The sequence below is a fragment of the Chiloscyllium plagiosum genome, unplaced genomic scaffold (assembly GCF_037043375.1).
Source record: "Chiloscyllium plagiosum isolate Xiang-an unplaced genomic scaffold, Cpla_swu_hap1 HiC_scaffold_33, whole genome shotgun sequence".
In the NCBI taxonomy this organism is placed as follows: Eukaryota; Metazoa; Chordata; class Chondrichthyes; order Orectolobiformes; family Hemiscylliidae; genus Chiloscyllium; species Chiloscyllium plagiosum.
The window spans coordinates 14,595,662-14,616,639 of record NW_028270171.1 but is presented as its reverse complement, the minus strand read 5'-3'; the positions used below and the strand labels follow the sequence as shown (position 1 = coordinate 14,616,639).

General features: G+C 45.3%; 1 protein-coding gene across 1 annotated transcript in view; it reads right to left on the bottom strand.

Moving 5' to 3' along the window:
* The window catches only part of LOC122542240 (parvalbumin alpha-like), a 28,091-nt gene extending 10,420 nt beyond the window's left edge, over positions 1–17,671 (bottom strand). Inside the window, exons 1-2 of the mRNA XM_043679770.2 lie at positions 17,585–17,671; positions 1,698–1,766 (exon numbers count right to left, since the gene is read on the bottom strand). Coding sequence (XP_043535705.1) covers positions 1,698–1,758 — 61 coding nt within the window. The 5' untranslated portion in view covers positions 1,759–1,766; positions 17,585–17,671. The remainder of the gene's footprint in view (positions 1–1,697; positions 1,767–17,584) is intronic.
* Between the last annotated feature and the right edge of the window lie 3,307 nt (positions 17,672–20,978).

Below are 20,978 nucleotides of genomic sequence, written 5' to 3'. Positions count from 1 at the left end.
GGGCTATCATTTACTTTTAACGGTTACGGATTGTTACTCCTTTACCTCAGATGTGGCGATGGATTGATCACTCGAGAGACTGGCGCTGGGTCCCCAATTCAATGGATTATTGCAGGACCCTGGTGGAAGTCAAGATGGGCAGCACGGTGGCTCAATGGTTAGCAGTGCTGCCTCACAGCACTAGGACCTGGGTTCAATTCCAGCCTCAGGCGACTGTCTGCGTGAAATTTGCACATTCTCCCCTATCTCACTGATGGAAGCCATGATGTAGAGGTGCTGGGGTGGCCCAATTCAGAACTCACATGATACCAGATTATAGTCCGGCAGGTTTATTTGAAATCACAAGCTTTCGGAACGCTGGTCTTTCGTCCTCACCTGATGAAGGAGCAGCGCTCCAAAAGCTTGTGATTTCAAATAAACCTGTTGGACTGTAACCTGGTGTCATGTGACTTCTACCAATTGAAGTCACCATTGGCTGCTTATTCTGACCATTTTCTTTAACTTGTTTTTCTTTATTTTCTCTATTTTTTTGTACCCAGGTACTTTGTACCTAAGATAGTGCCACGAGTTGGCAATATTGTACATTTTTCACCACACTCCTGATTTGTTTTGTAACTTGAGTAGACAAGACAATAAATCTAATTCTAATTCCTTTGGACAATGCTGGTTTAACTAGAGGCTCAGAGCTTTTGATGGTCACTGGATCTTACAACGTTTGAAGGAAAAGGATAATCTGCCGCTACACTGGCTCTTTAGAAACTTTAGTTGCTCCCAGACCCTGTAACTAACCATGGTTCAAGCCACCTCATTCACGAGCTACACACTACAGTGTACCACGGTTATGTTCAGTGCTAGTGCAGCAGGTAAATTTTCCCAAGAATTCACATGCTCAAGAACCATATTTTGGGGGAAAAGGCATCAAAGAAAAATGACACTGACTGACCACTTCACAGAATCCCCTACAAGTGGAGAAGTAGGCCGTTCGGCCCATTGAGCCCACACTGACTGTCTGAAAAAGCATCTCATCCAGACCCACACCTCTTAGTTTCTCACGGCCAATCCACCTCCCCTGCACATCATTGGACTGTGGGAGGAACGCCCTTCAGACACGGGGAGTGGCACAAACCCTCCGAGGATGGGATCAAACTGGGGTCCTGGGTGCCGTGAGGTAGCAATGCTAACCACCAAGCCATCCTAACTTACTGTGATACCCCCAGCGCAGTGATGGTGCAGCAGTGAAAGAGTGCATCTTCAAAGCTAAACTCCAGTTTAATGGAGGAAGAGCCAGACAGAAAGCGTTAAAGAGAGAAAGAACGAAAGAGAAAGAACGAAAGAAAAATGAAAGAGGGCATAGGAAGAAAGAGAGAGGAATGGAGGCAAGAAAGAGCGAAGGAACGAGGAAAGAAAGTTAGATAAAGAAAGAGAGAGGAAAAAACAAGGAAGAAAAAGTGAGAGTGGAAGAGTGAAAACATCAAGAGAGAAAGAAAAGATGAGAAAGAAAGAAGGAAAGAGGGAAAGAAAGGATGAGCAAGTGTGAGGGGAAAGAAGGAAAGAGGGGAAATAAAGAGTAGAGGAAGAGATGGAAGAAAGGAAGGGGGGGGAAAGACAGGATAAAGTAAAGAAATACAGATATCAGAAAAGAAGAAGGATAGATAGATGACTTGAGAGAGAAAGATCTGGTAATGTGTTTCACTTACTCTGGAAAGCATCAAGGGCTGATTTGATGTCTGCTTCTGCGAGATACTGTGTCATGGGCATGTTTGCAGCTGTTGAAGAAAAGAAAATATTAATAGCACAGACTATTTCTTCGCAAAACCATGGTTTTCATTCCCCTTTCCATATTTATCAAAATTACAACACGAGGGGAAGCCAGTCTGGCCACTGTGTCTGAGCTGATGTGAACATTGATTCGACAAGTGGGAATGTCTAGAGTGAATCCCATCCTGTCCTATCCAAATCCAACCCTCTCATTTCAAAGCTTTGTCCTATTCTCCTTTAGATAAGAGTGTGTTTCTGCTTCAAGGCTATGATACTCTGGGGGCTCAGTTGGATAGCCCCAAAAACAAACATGAGGTTATTGACGAGAGTTTGGTTTGTACACAATCGATATATTGCAAAGTTAAAAATCACACAACACCAGGTTATAGTCCAACAGGTTTAATTGGAAGCACCAGCTTTCGGAGCGATGCTCCTTCATCAGGTTCAAGGAGCAGACATGCAGCAAGCATCTGCCATTGGTTGGCTGGATGTATCAGCCCGAGGTTAGCCTGCACCACTTGAAGGAGAGGTGCATTGCAGCTATTGCAAGTACTGGCAGCAATGCAGGGTGTCAATATTGGCAGCAATGCAGAATGCTAATGCTGGCAGCAGTGCAGGATGCTAGTGTTGGCAGCAGTGCAGGATGCTAGTGTTGGCAGCAATGCAGAATGCTAGTGTTGGCAGCAGTGCAGGATGCTAGTGTTGGCATCAGTGCAGGATGCTACTATTGGCAGCAATGCAGTATGCTAGTGTTGGCAGCAATGCAGAATGCTTGTGTTGGCAGCAATGCAGAATGATAGTGTTGGCAGCAGTGCAGGATGCTACTGTTGGCAGCAATGCAGAATGCTAGTGTTGGCAGCAATGCAGGATGCTAGTGTTGGCAGCAGTGCAGGATGCTAATGTTGGCAGCAATGCAGAATGCTAGTGTTGGCAGCAGAGCAGGATGGTAGTGTTGGCAGCAGAGCAGGATGGTAGTGTTGGCAGCAATGCAGGATGCTAGTGTTGGCAGCAGAGCAGGATGGTAGTGTTGGCAGCAATGCAGGATGCTAGTGTTGGCAGCAGAGCAGGATGGTAGTGTTGGCAGCAATACAGGATGCTAGTGTTGGCAGCAATGCAGAATGCTAGTGTTGGCAGCAGAGCAGGATGGTAGTGTTGGCAGCAGAGCAGGATGGTAGTGTTGGCAGCAATGCAGGATGCTAGTGTTGGCAGCAGAGCAGGATGGTAGTGTTGGCAGCAATGCAGGATGCTAGTGTTGGCCGCAATGCAGAATGCTAGTGTTGGCAGCAGAGCAGGATGGTAGTGTTGGCAGCAATGCAGAATGCTGGTGTTGGCAGCAGTGCAGGATGCTAGTGTTGGCATCAGTGCAGGATGCTTGTGTTGGCATCAATGTAGAATGCTAGTGTTGGCAGCAACGCAGGATGTTAGTGTTGGCAGCAACGCAGGATGCTAGTGTTGGCAGCAGTGCAGGATGCTAGTGTTGGCAGCAATGCAGAATGTTAATGTTGGCAGCAATGCAGGATGCTAGTGTTGGCAGCAGTGCAGGATGCTAGTGTTGGCAGCAGTGCAGGGATACTAGTGTTGGCAGCAATGCAGAATGCAAGTGTTGGCAGCAGTGCAGGATGCTAGTGTTAGCAGCTGTGCAGGATGCTAGTGTTGGCATCAGTGCAGGATGCTAGTGTTGGCAGCAATGCAGAATGCAAGTGTTGGCAGCAATGCAGGATGCTAGTGTTAGCAGCTGTGCAGGATGCTAGTGTTGGCATCAGTGCAGGATGCTAGTGTTGGCAGCAGTGCAGGATGCTAGTGTTGGCAGCAATGCAGGATACTAGTGTTGGCAGCAGTGCAGGATGCTAGTGTTGGCATCAGTGCAGGATGCTAGTGTTGGCAGCAATGCAGGATGCTAGTGTTGGCAGCAATGCAGGATGCTAGTGTTGGCATCAGTGCAGGATGCTAGTGTTGGCAGCAGTGTAGAATGTCAGTGTTTTACCAGCGCATCATACCAATGTTGGCAGCCGTGCAGAAGGCTAATGTCAGCAAAGCATAATGCCAATCTGACCTGGGAACAGTGATCAAAGGTATGGCCCAGGACAATGTGTGCTCTAAAGGTTCTGCATGCTGCATAGGAGGCTTGGGTGTCAGGAGGGGAGATGTCTTGTTGAGTGGGGTGAGGAGGGGACCGAAGTTCCTCCTGAGACATATTTGGAAAGCAGTGGGAGCAGGAAGCTTGGGGTCAACACTGAGAGCTGACCTCTGAGGATCTGGATACAAGGGCCACAAGGAGTTCAATGATCTCACAAAAGTAACTGATATCTGGGGATTCGTGAAAAGCAGACATCACTGACAAGGGCTCTATTTGTTACCCATCCCTAATTGCCTTTGCTAGGCCATTTAATAAGGCCATTAAGAGTCAACTACATTGTTGTGGGTTTGAACAGGTTTAGGTTTCCTTCTCATTCATAATATTTACAACAGCCGCCATCACTGAAAGTAGCTAATATTTCAGATTAATTTATTTGAATTTGAATTCCAAATGTTGCCATGAAAGGCTTTGAACTACCATTCTCAGAGCTGTTACCTGTCAACAGCCCCTCTCAGCATTCATTTCCCCACAATCTCACGAGTGAGCACACATTTAGCACTGCCATAAACCGCACGCTGATATCTCACAGCTGCCAGACTATGGTGCAGCTCCGAGCCACCTGTTAGCTCTCAGAGTTCCAGAAGAAATCCAAGGCTGGTGTGACCCACGTGGACAGTGGATGAACGGCTCTGATTTTGAAGCTTGCAAGGATCCCCATGTCAGACGAATTACACTCATGAGGGACGATGTGGAGCTGGGGACAATCAAGGTCCATTTTAGTGATAGCATAAGCTCCCCCAGGTTTAATACCGGCATGTACACTCTTCAGTCTGAGACAACTGCCACTGTGGTTGGATACGTTTGCCTCCATAGCTGAGCTCTTCCGACAGCTTAAATGGTTATGTTTAGCAGCCTCGAGTGTGCCTTTGCATGAGGATGGCAACACCTTGGAGGGATGTCTTCAGATCCGGATAAATCCTGGATAACGTGAAGTTCAAATGCATCCTCAGTGGGACTTTGGGCCCACTCTGACCTGGCATTTTGAAGTGAACCCTGTATTCACACCAATCTGAAGAAGATACCCATGAAGATGAGGGCAACATCAGCTGGGCAATGTCAGGACCAGTGCTTGAGTCTTTAACAATTGCAGGTTGTGTGCTCCATAGCAGAGAACTGTCCACTGGTACAACATAGCACATAGAACATTACAACGCAGTACAGACCCTTCGGCCCTCGATGTTGCGCCGACCTGTGCAACCAATCTGAAGCCCATCTAACCTACACTATTCCATTATGTTTATCCAATGACCATTTGAATGCCCTGAAAGCTGACACGCCTACTACTGTTGCAGGCATGGCAGAAGTAGCCAGATGCGGTATGTTGAACTTTGAACTCTGCAATATGATGTAAGTTGGCGCCAACAAACCCTGGTTGCCTGACCTGTCACACGTGGCCCCTCTGTGCACTCACAGAGGTGCTGGGAGGTCCAGTCAATTGAGGACAATGAATGCCTTCCACCGACCAGAGACTCAAAAATGTCGCCATTTGACTTTGTGGAATCACTTTGAGACCTGTGTGTTTAACCTTCGATAGCGTGACTTCAACCCTGAGGAAGGTACACATGGACCCCCCGACGCCTTGTGAAGATCCAAGACAGTGATCCCTGGCCTCCATCTTCCTAGAAGCTCAAGGCCAACCTGACTACATCTGTACAAACCACAGCGGTTGCAAAATATTCGACACTCAAACTCAGAATGTTCAGCTTTCTGGCATGTGTAGCTCAGTAAAGGCTAAGGAACAGGGAAAATACTCAACGCACTATTCACAAATGAGATAGAGCTATCAAAGCAATACTCCTACTCCTGACAATATGGTTCAAGTCCCTAATTATATTTGTTCCCCTCCAGCTACAGTTTTTGGGAGAGAGAGAGAGAGAGGGGTTACCCTCCATCCACAATAGTTATTGGCAGAAAGAGGGATGGATCACAAAACAGGCACTCACAAGAGTAATTTCCCACCATCGGTATTTGGCCAACTCTTACTTGAAATGTTCTTGTTCTTATCATAGAATCCCTACAGCATGGAAGCAGGCCATTCGGTCCATCAAGTCCACACTAGCCTTCCAAAAAGGATCACATCCAGATCCACCCTATAACCCTGCATTTCTCATTGCTAACCCACCTAGCCTGCACACCGTGGGGTAATTTAGCATGGCCAATCCACTTAACTTGCTCATCTTCCGACTGTGGAAGGAAACTGGAGCGTCCAGAGGAAACTCACGCAGACAAGGGCAGAACATGCAAAGTCAATGCAGACAGTCACCTGAGGCTGGAATTGAACCTGGAGCAGCAGTGCTAACCACTGAGCCATCCAAATCTTGCTATTGATTTTCCAATCATTCTCTCTTTTCCCTCTCCATACCTTCAGTGCTTTGAAAACATTTTTCTCCTATTACTTTTCCAATGGAACACTCTCCATCACCCAACCTTTGTATTCTATCACAAGCCTTGAATAGACCTAGTGACCCAGCCGAGTGAATCTATAGAGGGATGGGTTAGTGTAGAGGGATGGGTTAGTGTAGAAGGATGGGTTTGTGTAGAAGGATGGGTTAGTAGTAGAGGGATGGGTTAGTTGTAGAAGAATGGGTTAGTGTATAAGGATGGGTGAGTAGTAGAGGGCTAGGTTAGTTGTAGAAGGATGGGTTAATATAGAAGGATGGGTTAGTGTATAAGGATGGGTTAGTGTAGAAGGAGAGTAGTGAATCTATAGATTCACTACTCTCTGAGAGAAGAAATTCCTCCTAAATGTACAATTCTGAGTCTACGCCCTCTGGTCCTGGACTTTCCTACAAGAGGAAACAATTTCTTCACATCTACCCTGACAATCTTGAACATTTCACAGAATCCCTACAGCGTGGAAACAGGCCATTTAGCCCAACAAGTCCACACTGACCCTTGTCAGAATAACCCACCCAGACCCATTCCCTCTATCCTATTACTCTACGTTTACCCCTGACTAATGCACCTAACCTACACATCTCTGAACACTATGGGGCAATTTAGCACGGCCAATCCAACCTGACCTGCACATCTTTGGATTGTGGGAAGAAACCGGAGCACCCGAAGGAAACCCACGCAGACACGGGGAGAACGTGCAAACTCCACACAGACAGTCACCCACGGCTGGAATTGAACACGGGTCCGTGGCACTGTGAGGCAGCAGTGCTAACCACTGAGCCACCAGGCCACCCTTTCTTTTATTTGTTCACGGGATGTGGGTGTCATGGGTTAGACCAGCATTTGTTGCCCATCTCAAATTGTCCTCGAGAGGGGGAGCCCTTGTAGTGACTGAACATCGGAGTGTCGTCTACAAAAGTGCTTCAGGATTTGTGATGCCCGTGATAGTTCAGAGCAATCTTTCTTCCATTCTGTGAGAAAAGAACACGTCGGGGACATCACCTCACACATGAGGTAGTTTCCCTGACCCAGGATGCTCTCTTGTGATAGAAGGCTAGATTAAATTTGAGATTCCAAATGGGTCTGTTTTCAAATCATAGAATCCCTACAATGTGGAAAGAGACCATTCGGCCCATCGGGTCTGCACTCACCCTCCAAACTGCATCCTGCTCAATCCCAGCCCCCCCACCCTATGCCCGTAACCCCGCATTTACCATGGCTAACCCACTTAGCCCACAGGAAATTGGCAGGGGGGTGATACACAGGGCATCTCAACCAGATTGGACTGTATGTGAGTCTGTTTATTCCTTGATTTAATTTCTGTTATGTGTGCTTCGAAGTGTTCAGCTTGTTATTTCCCTGCATTAAACTGTATTGGCCGCCAAGCCGCCCATTCTACTAACCTTTAAAACTGTAAAACAAATCTGGAATATAAGGTTGGTCCCAGCAATGGTGACCGTAAAACTATCATCAATTGTTGTCAAAAATAAAATCCCCATCAAATCATTCATGTTATTACTGAAAAGACTAAAGATTCTCGGATCCCGAATCCATGCCTATCCCTGGCCTCTGAGATTTGACCAAACGGTTTGAAGCATTAGTATTGGATTTGACCCTCAGCTGGACTTCCGAATACAAATCTGTGCCATTAACAACCTCTCCTATTTCCACCTCAGTCTCCCTCCTCAGCTCATCTGTTGCTGAATCGCTCTTCCAAGCCTTCGTTACCACTGTCAAAGAGTGTGGTGCTGGAAAAGCACAGCCGGTCAGACAGTATCCAAGGAGCAGGAGGGTCGCTGTTTCGAGCATAAGCTCTTTGTTACCACTGGAATTGAGTCTCCTCTCTCCTGGCAAGGGGATCTCCTACTTTACCATGTACCACTGTAAGATTATTCAAAATCTCATCGCCTTGGTGTCCTTACTCACATCAAGTTGAGTGAAACCACTTCTCCTTCTGCAGTCCCTTGACATTGAAGATGACCTCCTTCCAATGTGGAGTTGAGGTGATGAGACAGTCCCATGCACACTACCACAGTCACAGTGCTTGCTGATATGGATGGATGGAATGTTCGGCCTCTTGCTGCCTCCTCTTGTTTGCCTTTGCCCTCCACGTGGCCAACGGTTGAGACCTGCGCAATTGCTTTGTCTTCCGTTTGGACCGTCACTTCCGATTCCCACCAGTTGGCGATGCAAGTAGTTAGCACTGCTGCCTCATGCAGCCAGGATCCTGGGTTTGATCCCTGCCTCGGGCAGCTGCCTGTGTGGAAGTTTGCACATTCTCCTAGTGTCTGTGTGCGCTTTGTCTGGATGCTCTGGTTTCCTCCCACTGTCGAAATGTTCCCTCCCACAATCCAAAGATGTGCAGGTTAGGTAAATTGACCATGCTAAATTGCCATATAGTGTTCAGGGATGTGTAGGTTAGGTCCTGTTTTCACACTGTCGGGATTCTATGATTGTGTCGGCAAGATTTTGAGGACATCCTTGAAGTGCTCCCTCTGGCCTCCTGGCAAATGCATGCTGTGATGGAGCACATCAACTCTGTGCCTGCTGACTGAGATTGGCTCCCATTTAAGTGACTCCCTGACTTTGGAGCAGACTTTGTCATATTCAGTCCCCCTGTGGCTGCACCGTCCTGCATTGGGTGGTTCTAAAAACCTTTATGGAGATAGGATTTAGACTTTGAGATCTGGATGTTTTCCTTACTTATTGATTTTCTTTTATTTCTGCTGTTGGTTTTTTTCTGAGATTCTGATTTGTTTACAAGTTGGGGTGACGCAGTGGTTAGCACTGCTGCCTCAAGGCAGGAGGGACCCGGGTTCGATTCCAGCCTTGGTCAACTGTCTGTGTGGTGTTTGCATGTTTTCCTTGTGTCTGAGTGGGCTTTGTCTGGATGCTCCAGTTTCCTCCAACAGTCCAAAGGTGTGGACTGGCCCTGCTAAATTGTTCAGGGCTGTGTAGGTTGGGTTGATTAGCCATGGGAAATACAGGAGTGTGGGCCGAATGGCCTGCTTCCACACCACAGGGATTCTATGGTGACTTTGCACACTTTTCACTGCACTCATACAGCCCTATACTTCAGCACATATGACAATAAAATCTAATTCTAATTGTATCAGTGATCTCCAAGCTGTCCATGCTTTTCCGTTCCAATCTCTTGAAAATCTCAGACTTTAGTCACTCCACCATGAATGGCCATGCCTTAACCTGTCAAGTCTCTGAGCACTGGACTTCCTTCACGCTCTCCATTTCTCCATCTCTCCATCTTGCTTTCTTCCTTTAAGACGTCACTAAAACCTACCTCTTTGACTGACTATCTGGTCTCTCATCCTGATATCTCCTCACGTTTCTCAGTGGCAGATTTGGTTTCATAATCTTCATGTGAAGCAGCTGGGGCCATTTTTAATCACACTAAGGGTGGTATATAAATGCAGGCGGATGTTACTGTCCAAGAGCACAATCTTGGCTGGCCTCCAAGATTGGTACTGACATAGAATTTGAGGTCTCACACAGTCAGGGACGGTGATGATATTTCTAGGTGGAGATGACTCAGGAGATTGTGTGTTTTTCAGATTATTGTGGCCATCTGGTTAACGGGCACCCTTGGCACACATCCGCAGACATTTGTTTCTCTACTAAGAAATCACGAGTCTTGGTATGGCATTGCCAGCTGTACAAACTGGCAAATGTGATGTTGTAAAGAGGGAACCAGTTGCTTCATGATATTGAACTTCAATATCGCCATAAAAACTGACAAACTGTCCTAACTTTCCAACTTGCACTCATCAGGACAGAATCACAAGAATGCCAAATCTCAAAGGGAGGAGTTTGAGATTTGGTGTTCTTGTAATTTTGTCCTGATGAGAACTACCATTTGAAGAAAGTTCAACAGGATATTTCTTTCCTCAGAAGTACTCCATGGGATCTATTGATGAAGCCAACAAGGGATGATCCAATCCTTCCAATCTTCCAGGAAGAGAGGGTTGGCCCTGGTTTCTTAGTCTGAAGCAGTGGCAGAATGGAAATGTTCTTTTATATGCATACATTTGAGGTCACATGCTGTTAAATGGCAAGCTTTCATAATGAATTGGCATTTCGTTAGAAACATTTAATCCTTCACTCAACAAAAATATAGTGTGGACCTTAATATACAACGAACTAAATTTATTTTGATGTTATCATAACATTTCGAAAATAAATGTGGTTGTTTGTACACAGCAAGATCCTACAAATAACAGGGTGATCATGCGTTTTTGTGACTTCGACTGAGGGACAACCTTTAGCCGAAGCACTGAGGAGAGCTTCCCTGATCTTCATCGAAAGACAGTCCAGCTGGTAGGATGGCACTCCTTCAGTACGGCACACTATCAGTCATAGACTTTGCAACCAACTTCTAATGGCCGTATTCAAAAGGTGAGACGCCTCCCCAAGAGGGCGCCACCGACCCTCAGGTTCCAGAAATCAGAAGGTCAACGAGGGACTGAAGGAGTTCCGATTGTCACAGGGCAGCAAGGTTGGCGCGTCAATGAGCAGAATCGTCGGTTTGAAGGAATCTCAAACAGTTATCTGTTTCAAAGTGAGTGTCTTGCACCTGCTTTATGTCAATAAAACCCCTACCCCTTTACACAAGGAAGGTCCATATCAATGAGATTGGAATAGAATGATAATGGAATAGCTAATGGCAAGAAACAAAAACAGGAATTGCTGGAGAAGCTCAGGAGGTCTGGCAGCATCTGTGGTGAGAAATTAGAAACTTAACATCTTGTTAACTCTGCCTTCTTCTCACAGATGATGCCGGACCTGTTGAGTTTCTCCAGTGATTTCGGTTTTTGGTTCAGATCTCCAGCACCCACAGTTCTTTGTTTCTTTAAACGTTTTCTTGAAAGAGGAACTTATAGAGTCATAGAGATGTATAGCACAGATACAGACCCTTTGGTTCAACTCGTCCATGCCGACCAGATATCCTAACCTTATCTAGTCACATTTGCCAGCATTTGGCCCATATTCCTCTAAACCCTCTATTCATCTACCCATCCAGGTGCCTTTTAAATGTTGTAATTATACTAGCCTTCACCACTTCCTCTGACAGCTCATTCCATACATGTACCACCCTCTGTGTGCCCCTTAGATCCCTTTTAAATCTTTCCCCTCTCACCCTAAACCTATGCCCTCTAATTTTGGACTCCCCTACCCTGGGGAAAAGACCTTGGCTAGTCACTCTATCTGCGCACCTCATAACCTTCGAGAAAAAAAGCATTCCCTGATTAAAACCACCTTTAAAGTTCTTTCGTTGACCCTGCGCAAATTTTCAATACTGCCTTTTTTCAAACAGTTGGCAGCTGAGGAGGCCATCAAATCTGAGCCCAATTTCCAACAATAGGAAGACAAACAGAAAGTGCTGAACAAACTCGCCAGCATCTGCAACCATTCTGAAGAAGAGACAAACCAGACTCGAAATGCTTTCTCTCCACAGGTGCTGCCAGGTCTGCTCAGTTTCTCCAACACTTTCTGTTTTTATTTCAGATTTTCAGCATCCGCAGTATTTTACTTTTACGCTGGCAAAAAGAGTGAACTCAGTAACCCTGGGCAATAGTCCAAAGTGCTTCATTTGTAACATTGGTACTAACATCAATCCAAGAAATCTCTACCCTTTGTTTGCAAAGTGTTGATAAAAATTAAATTAAAAGGACATTTGCCTTGCCTCTTAGATTAGACTTCCTACAGTATGGAAACAGGCCTGACAGGTCCACACCAACCCTCCAAACAGTAACCCATCCAGACCCATTCCCCTACGTTTACCCCTGCCTGATGCACCTAACACTATGGGCAATTTAGCACGGCCAATTCACCCTAACCTGCACATCTTTGGACTGTGGGAGGAAACCCACACAGACACAGGGAGAATGTGCAAACTCCACACAGACAGTTACCTGAGGCAAGAATTGAACCCAGGTTCCTGGCACTGTAAGGCAGCTGTGTTAACCACTGAGCCACCATACCACCCACTTAAGCAGGCATCCTCAACTCTCTAAGGTTTAGCAGATAAATACAAAAGACAGAAGGACTTGGATTTATGTAGCCGGTATTTCAACAGAGTAGGCACTACAATAATGTAGGGAAGATACCTGCCAATTTACACACAGCTCCTACAATGCTATAGAAGCAATATTAATTGAGGGATACTTGTGACCATGATTCTATGGAGAAAACCCCTTCAAAGTAATTTGCTTGAATCTTGCAGGAAGGATGTTATTAAACTGGAAAGATTTACAAAGATGTTACTGAGACTGGAAGGTTTGAGTTATAAGGATAGGCTGGGACTCATTTACCTGGAGTGAAGGAGGTGAGGAGGTTTATAAAATCATGAGGGTCATAGGTAGGCTGAATAGTCAAGGTCCATTCTCCCCAGGGTAGGGAGCCCAAATCTAAAGGGCATAGGTTTAAAGATGAGAGGGGAAAGATTTAAAAGGGACCTAGGGATAACTTTTTCATGCAGAGGGTTGTGTGCAAGAGAAAGTGATAGAGGAAGCTGCCGACTGTTTGAAGAGAATACTATGGGCAATTTAGCATGGCCAATCCACCCTAACCTGCACATCTTTGGACTGTGGGAGGAATCGGAGCACCCAGAGGAAACCCACACAGACACGGGGAGAATGTGCAAACTCCACACAGTAGTCACCTGAGGCTGGAATCAAACCTGGGACCCTGATGCTGTGCGACAGCAGTGCTAACCACTGAGCCACCGTGCCACCCCAAGCAAAGTCAGAAGTCGCACAACACCAACAGATTATAGTCCAACAGATTTATTTAAAATCAGAAGCTTTCGGAGCGCCGCTCATTCACCTGATGAAGGGCTACATTCTGAAAGCTTGTGATTTCAAATAAAGCTGTCAGACTCTAACCTGGTGTCATGTGATTTCTGATTTTGCCCATTCCGTGTCCAACGCCAGCATCTCCACAACACGTAGACAAGTACATGAACAGGAAAGGCTTAGAGGGAATATGGGTCATTGGGACTAATTTAGATTAGGAAAGCCTAGTCAGCATGGACAAGTTGGACCATTTCCATGTTGCATGACTCTATGATTGCGAGGAAAAGTTATACAGTGCCTTTTGCATACTTTAGACCAATGAAGCACTTTTAAAGTATAGTCACTTGTAATGTGGGAAATTTGCGCACAGCAGGCTCCCACATGACTGGCTAATTCCAGTTTGTTGCTGTTGTTTGAGACATAAAGATTAACCCAAAGTGTGGGGAGAACTCCAATGTTGTGGAACCTTTTACAGCCATTTGAGAATTCAGACGTGGCCTTGGTGTAATATCTCATCTGAGGTAATAATGCAATAATGAGGCCTTCCCTCTGTACTACAGAACAACCTCGATTATCTGAACGAGATGGGCGGGGAGTATTTTGTTCGGGTAATTGATTATTTGGATGACGCATGACGTTTTGAAGTGACCTTGAGATCTCGTTCGGATAATCCAAAATTCGGATAATTAACATTCGGATAACTGAGGTTGTACTGTATTGTGCAGACATGTGATCAGGTCAGTGAAGTGGGACTTGAACCTGCAATGTTGTGACTCAGAGATGAAAGGGTGGGTTAGCTGAGGCCAGATGGGACATTGAAATTGGCAGCAGTCCCCCAGATGAAAGCATCAACAAGAGTTCTGATCCGAATCCTGATTAGAATCTAGTAACAGCTTATTGAAAAAGACACATGTCTGGAAGCTGGCACGGACAGGACTGGGATCAGCTGCAGTGCTGTGTTGCCTTGTTGGCACTCTGGCTCTCCGCTGACATGGAATGATCCTCTGGGCAAGCGACCAAGAGAGCTACAAGCAACGTGGAACTCACAAACATGGGGCAGCATGTTCACGAAGGGAAAATTGACAGGTTGTTGAATTTGTATCTCACAGCCTTCAAATGTTTGTAGGGAGAATTATAGCACCATGCAGCTCAAAGTGTAGCCATTGATCCCATCATAATCGTGCTGGCCCTTTGAAGGAGCTAACAACTCCCCTTGCTATTTCCCCATTGTCCTGGAATCAGTACTCGCACGGTTTGCTGCCAAGTGAAATGACAGCACATGACAATGGTCACCGAGCAGGGCAGCTCAAGCAGTCGAACGGCCCCTCTCTGAGGGATAGGGTGTCTTTGGGGACAAGGTAGCCTCAGTGAAGGATCAGACTGACAACCATTTGCAAACCACAGGCTTAATTCCATGTAAATACTGTCTTCCACACCTAGCCTTAATTTCCTTCCATGTTTGCAACGACTTGATGCCAGCGGGATAAAGAATCCCTGTTTCATGATCTTTTGGTCATCCACGTGTACAAATCTCATGTCGACATGGGGTGGCTGCTTCATTCTATTGCCAAATTGGGGAAAAGCCACCCATTTTGATACTGTTCCTGTTCCTGTTCTACTCACCGCTCTGTTTCGGGCTGGGTCTATGTGCGGGTTACATCAGTGAAAGGTAAAAGGGGATGCTCCATTTGTGGATTGCTACAAGGTTTTAGATAATTGGAGTGGAGTCAAATGCAAATCTCCTATTGGCTGCAATGCTAAGTATTAAAGACCCAATTGATAGTGGAGCTTATGGCATTACACACTCAAATGTCAAGAAGATTGTCTGCAGATTAATTTCTCCAGTTTCAGCACAGTTAAAAACAAGGGGATTAGAGCAGGGAGTAAGCTCAGAGTGTCGCCAGGAAGCATGTTTAATGAATGGTAGCCAACACAGCCACAACAAAGTAGAAACATAGCCCAAACTGTGTAAAGCAGCAGTTATCGTGCAGTTATATACACAGAAAGCCTCCATTTTTGGCTTGCTCTTCGTCCAACAAGGGATTGTATCGTTATTCCTTTGCCACCGAAATCTTTGAATTCCCTTTCTAGCTAACGGGTGTACCTATAGCAGCGGTTCGAGAAAGCAGCTCACCACCACCTTCCCCAGGGCAACTAGGGACGGGCAACAAGTACTGCGAGGAAAAGTGGCGATGGTTGACCGCATTAAAGCAATTGCCAAATGAAATCACCTCAAAATACGGAGTCAAATGGTGAAAGAGTGCTTTGTGTGTTCTCCCTCTCTCTCCCCTCTCCACTTTGGTTTTTTTTCACGATGTGGAGGAGCTGGTGTTGGACTGGGGTGGACCAATTTAAAAATCAGCCAAGAGAAAGTGAGGACTGCAGATGCTGGAGGTCAGAGTCGAAAGTGTGCTGGAAAAGTACAGCCGCTCAGGCAGGATCTGAGGAGCAGGAGAGTCTATGTTTCGGGGAAAAGCCCTTCTTCAGGAATAAGGCTTGTGGAACGAGGGGGTGGACAGATAAATGGGAGGGATGTGGGGCTGGAGGGGAAGGTAACTGGGAGTGCGATAGATAGGCGGAAGTGGGGGTAATGGTGATAGGTCATAGAGGAAGATGGAGCAGATAGGTGGGAAGGAAGATGGACAGGTAGATAGTTCAAGAGGGTGGTGCTGAGCTGGAAGGTTGGATCTGGGATAAGGTGGGGGGAGGGGAAATGAGGAAACTGGTGAAATCCACATTGATCCCGTGGGGTTGGAGGGTCCCAAGGTGGAAGTTGAAAGTTAAAAACCACATAACACCAGGTTATAGTCCAACAAGTTGATTTGGAAACACTAGCTTTTGGAGCGCTGCTCCTTTACCAGGTAGCTGTGGAGCAGGACCATTAGATACAGACACCATTTGCCATAAATTTTGTATCTTATGGTCCTGCTCCACAGCTACCTGACAAAGGAGCAGAATTCTGAAAGCTAGTGCTTCCAAAATCAACCTGTTGGACTATAACCTGGCGTTGTGTGATTTTTAACTCGTTCCTTTTCGCCATTGTGCCATTTACCCATCAGATGCCTTGTTGCGTTTGCCAAATTTACAAAATATTAGCAGGCCCCCAAACATCTTTAAGCTCAACCGTCGTGACCAACATTTGAATCCTCATCGTTGGGGCAGTCCAGTTCACTCAGACGGCGGTGGTGCCTACTTGCACAGACCGATCCCAGTTTCTGAGCTCTGCTCCAGTGTGATTTATCAGTGAGCATCATGCACAGATGTCCATGCCTCAGACTTTGGGGATCCGATCTTCCTCACCCCTCCCGTCAGAACAACATGTCCATAGAAATCTAACCGTTCCTGAATACTTTGACCAGGAAAGCATAAGCATATTGCGATCATTTTAACTTTGGCCAATAGTTTTACTTAGAGCAACATCAAAGGAACAACCATTATAGTACAAGACTAAGAAGGCTCTTGTTCTATAGTGGTAGTGTCCCTATCTCTGAGCCGAGAGGCCTGGAATTAAATGCCACCTGCTCAAGAGATGTGTAAATGCTGAGCAAGTTGACTAAAAACATCTGAATAACACCTAAAGTGCCTTTTGATTGAAGGAATTGGAAAAATCACATTGGGAAAAACAGTACAATTCAGGATTGTCCATTTCACACAATCACACACAATACAAATTACTGAATTGATAAATAGAAATGACTTCAATATCCAAAAAAGCCTGTTCAGCCCTTATTTGAAGTTTCATGTGAATTCTCAAACAGAATAAAGAATTGTTTTGGAATCCCCAACTACCAAATATAATTCTTCAGCTGCAGAGCTTAGGGAATTAGATTCTCATTCAGTAACGTGCAAAACTAAAACAAAACTCCAGTGTTGACGTGTTCAGGCATCATTATCAATATTTTAAATTTCTGATGGACTATCCATAACTTCAAAGAACATCTCTCCACCTATCATTAAAAGCCAAATAACTTTGGAATCGATTTTATTTTCTGAGGAAGGATCACTCGACCTGAAACATTAACTCTGATTTCTCTCCACAGATGCTGCCAGACCTGCTGAGCTTTTCCAGCAATCTCTACGTTTGCTTCTGATTTACAGCATCCACAGCTCTTTTGGTGTTTATCTATTTCATTTTATTCTGTTAAATTGCTTTTCAAATAATATTTTTATTACGAAAATTCTCACTTCAATTTGATGTTTTGTATCACACTTACTCCTCCTAATTGTATCCTTCCCTCTCGTTTGCTGTTCTCTCCATCATTGCACTCCCATTCCCACTGCTTTTCTCCCCTTTGACGCATTCTGTTTCTCTTTTAAATCCTTTTCTTTAAGATCTTATTCAAGTGGTTTCTCTTTCCTCCTGCTCCTTTCCCCTCTGCACTTTAAGCATTCAGAGCAAATCCCTCTGAAAAGGCTTCGCTGCATCCGTCCTCTCCTTTTCTCCTCCGCATTCCCTGAGCAAAGCTCCAAGTGAGGGACTTACCTTAAAGTGTTGGACACGCGTTGGCGGAAGGACTGCAGGAATTAGGAGGTGGCTGAGGAACAAGCAATGGGTAACTGGGGAAAGCAGCCCCAACCCTTATGTACTCGGCTCCCGCTCTATTTTAGGAAGTTATCTCTTTTCAGCTCCTGAAGGATCAGATAGTCAGAAATGAGACAGTATCACATTTACTTTGCCTAATCAAACTTGCACTATTAATATCTCAAGCTGGTTGCCTGAAAAACTCAGTGTGAAGCTATGTAACTGTGGAAAAGAAGCAGTTCTCTCCTGCTATGACACCCCTGCATTGACTCCAAATAAGTGAGCTGCAGAGTGCCAACCCTCAAATCCCAACTCTCCCACAATGGTGCCTTTACATGCAATCCCTCTCCCCCAAGTTTGGACCCACAGCTTAGCTGCCCATGTGACTTCTCCTGATATCCATCTCCGCTGCAATAGAATTGGTGAGGCAATTGTCTAAATTGTAGCAAATGCTTTCTTTAAGTTTAATCAGTCCCAGGTATTTGGATAGGAAGGTGGGCCCTTTTGCAAGTATCATATAGATGATATGGGATCCCTGCATTCTCACAAGATTAATTTAGATTTCATTTGGCCGTGGTGCAGATGATAAATTTAGGAGTGGATTAAATGCCGATTGGACTAATAGCTCCTTTTAAGGGGCCTTCAAGTGAGTAGAGAGAAGCTTTTAAATATTGCCTTTAAAGGTACTGTGAAGAGAAATTGTCCATATTCTTTTCTGTACAATCACAATAAAAAAGAATGTGGGAATTCAAATGATCCTACTGGCGCTAGCCAGTTGGCACACCTTGTGGATGAAAATAGTTTGCGTTGTGAGCTGGCATCGACTGTACAATTATAATTTATAATGTGCAACATGACTGCAGTACAGTACTCTGCTGCAACATGTCAGTGAGCTTCCTGCAGCTTGATTTAATTGTTGGCCGTTCTTGTTGATTGGCCAGGTATTTGTGGGTTCCACTCCATCCCCTCTCCCCCCCCCCCCCCACCCCCTCCAGTTCTGGGACTTGGCATCACTGCTTGGTGCAGTACTGAGAGAGTGCTGCAGTGCGGGAGATGCTGTCTTTCAGTTTCTACAAAGTGCACACGGGTAACAACTTGAGTCCGGGCCAGAGGCTGAGAGGTATCTCCCATAACCTGGCCAAGGTCCTGTGAGCTGGCTCAGTCAGCGGTTCATCAAATCAATTCAGAGCCAGCAGAATAGGAATGGTTAGACTGCAGGCTTCATACTAAAGTGGCTGACCCATAAGTACCTTCCAAAGAGAGGCATCACAAATCACTCAGTATTAACAAACTCGTAATAATAGCTCAGGAGGAACACAAACCTTACTGCTGCTACTCACATGAGGAGGTTTTAACTCAGATGCCCAGTTATAGGAAGAATATCATCAAGCTGGAGAGGATTTAAAAGAGATTTACCAGGATGTTGCTGGGAATCAAAGGTTTGAGCTATAAACAAAGGCTGGATAATCTGGGACTTTTTTCACTGGAGCGTAGGAGGTTGAGAGGCGACCTTATGGAAGATTATAAAATCACCGAAGGGTATATATAGAGTTTTCTTTAGGATGGGGGTAGTCAAGACTAGGGGGGCAAATTTTTTAAGGTGAGAGGAGAGAGATTTAAAAAAGATATGAGGAGCAAATATTTTACATAGAGGGTGGTTCGCGCGTGGAATGAATTTCTTGAGGAAGTGATTGATGTGGGTGCAGTTACAATGTTTAAAAGACATTTGGAGAATTATATAAATCAGAAACATTTGGAGGGATTTGGGCCAGGGGTGAGCAGGAGGGACTAGTTTAGTTTGGGGTTATATCCGGCATGGACTGGTCGGACCAAAGGGTCTGTTTCCATGCTGATGACGCTACGTGAGGACCAGACTTTGAGATATTTCCTGCTTCCTGAAACCCAGGAGTTAGGCTGATAAAATACTCAGTCTCCAATTGTAATGATCCACAAACATCACTCTTGGCCTCTTTGATGAAATAACTCCACAGAGACCAGTGTCCTGTCACGTAGTGTCCCTTTATTTACACGTGAACAGTCCTTAACTACAGCATTGCTTCATCCCCTACACTCACCCTTTTTATCTGTCAGCCCAAACTCCCTGATTAGATCAGATTAATGGCCCTAATCAAGGAACTCACACTGCACTCAAAATTGGCTCTTGATTTCTTTTGCAAAATTGCAAGGATCAACAGCAACAGCAATGATGATGAATGTTAAGAACTAATATGAGGAGAAAACGTGTACCTAGGCAGTGGTTAGGATGTGCAAAAGACTGCCAGAGAGAATGGTGGGAGGGGATAAATACAATCATGAGTGAATGATTAGTGAATCAAAACAAATTACAGGGTTATTGGGAAAAAGAGGAGCGATGGGACTAATTGAGGTGCTCATTCTGAGAGCCAGCATGAACTTGATGGGCCGAACCGCCTCCTGTCGAAATTCCACGTTCTGAAAATCTGGAATAATGCCAAAACCAGAATGGTGTAGAATATAATTGTGTTAAGGAGAGGGAGGTCAGTAATGGTTAATGATGAAATCCAGTTTAGGACGTTCGTGGACTTGATGTGAATTGGCAGAAATGGTGAAGACAAAGAGCAGGAGGAATGCAAAGGTAGAAATTTGAAAGAAACCACATTTTGATTGGAAAGATGGGGGACAGTAATCACTGAGCTATTTCCAATCAGAGCCAGAAGTAACATCAATAACAGCATCACAAAAGAATAGATCCGAAAACAAAAACATAAGAAATAGGAAGAGGAGTAGGCCATTCAGCCCATTAAGCTTGCCTTGCCCAACTTAGCTTCTGCATTGCAGGTAATCCCATATCTACACTGGTTCTCAGTATGAGCACATCAATTAGTCCCAATGCTCTGCTTTTTTCCCAATAAGCCCATGATTGCGTGAGATGGTTCCTCGGAGGGTAACCTGCCAACAGGGACCACCAAACTTACATCATACCTCCTATTACAGAGCAAGAAAGATCTAATGTCTTCAGGGTTGGTTAACAGGCATCCAAGCTATAGGGTGGCACACTACAGATCAGTTGCATTGTTTTCATTTTAAGCTCTCTGCTGGGCTGAGTTTGTTTTAACAACAATCAAGAAACTATCGGCTTGATCGGTGCCACCTTAAACACCCTCTCCCTTCACCATCGACTTTCAGTAGCAGCAGTATGTACCTTCTACAAGATGCGCTGTAACAAATCACCAAAACTCTTTTAACGCCACATTCCGAACCAGTGACCATTTCCATCTAGAAGGACGAGGGCAGCAGTTACATGGGAATGCCAGTCCCTGCAAGCTCCCCTCGAAGCCGCTCACCATCCTGCCTTGGAAACGTATCGCTGTTCCTT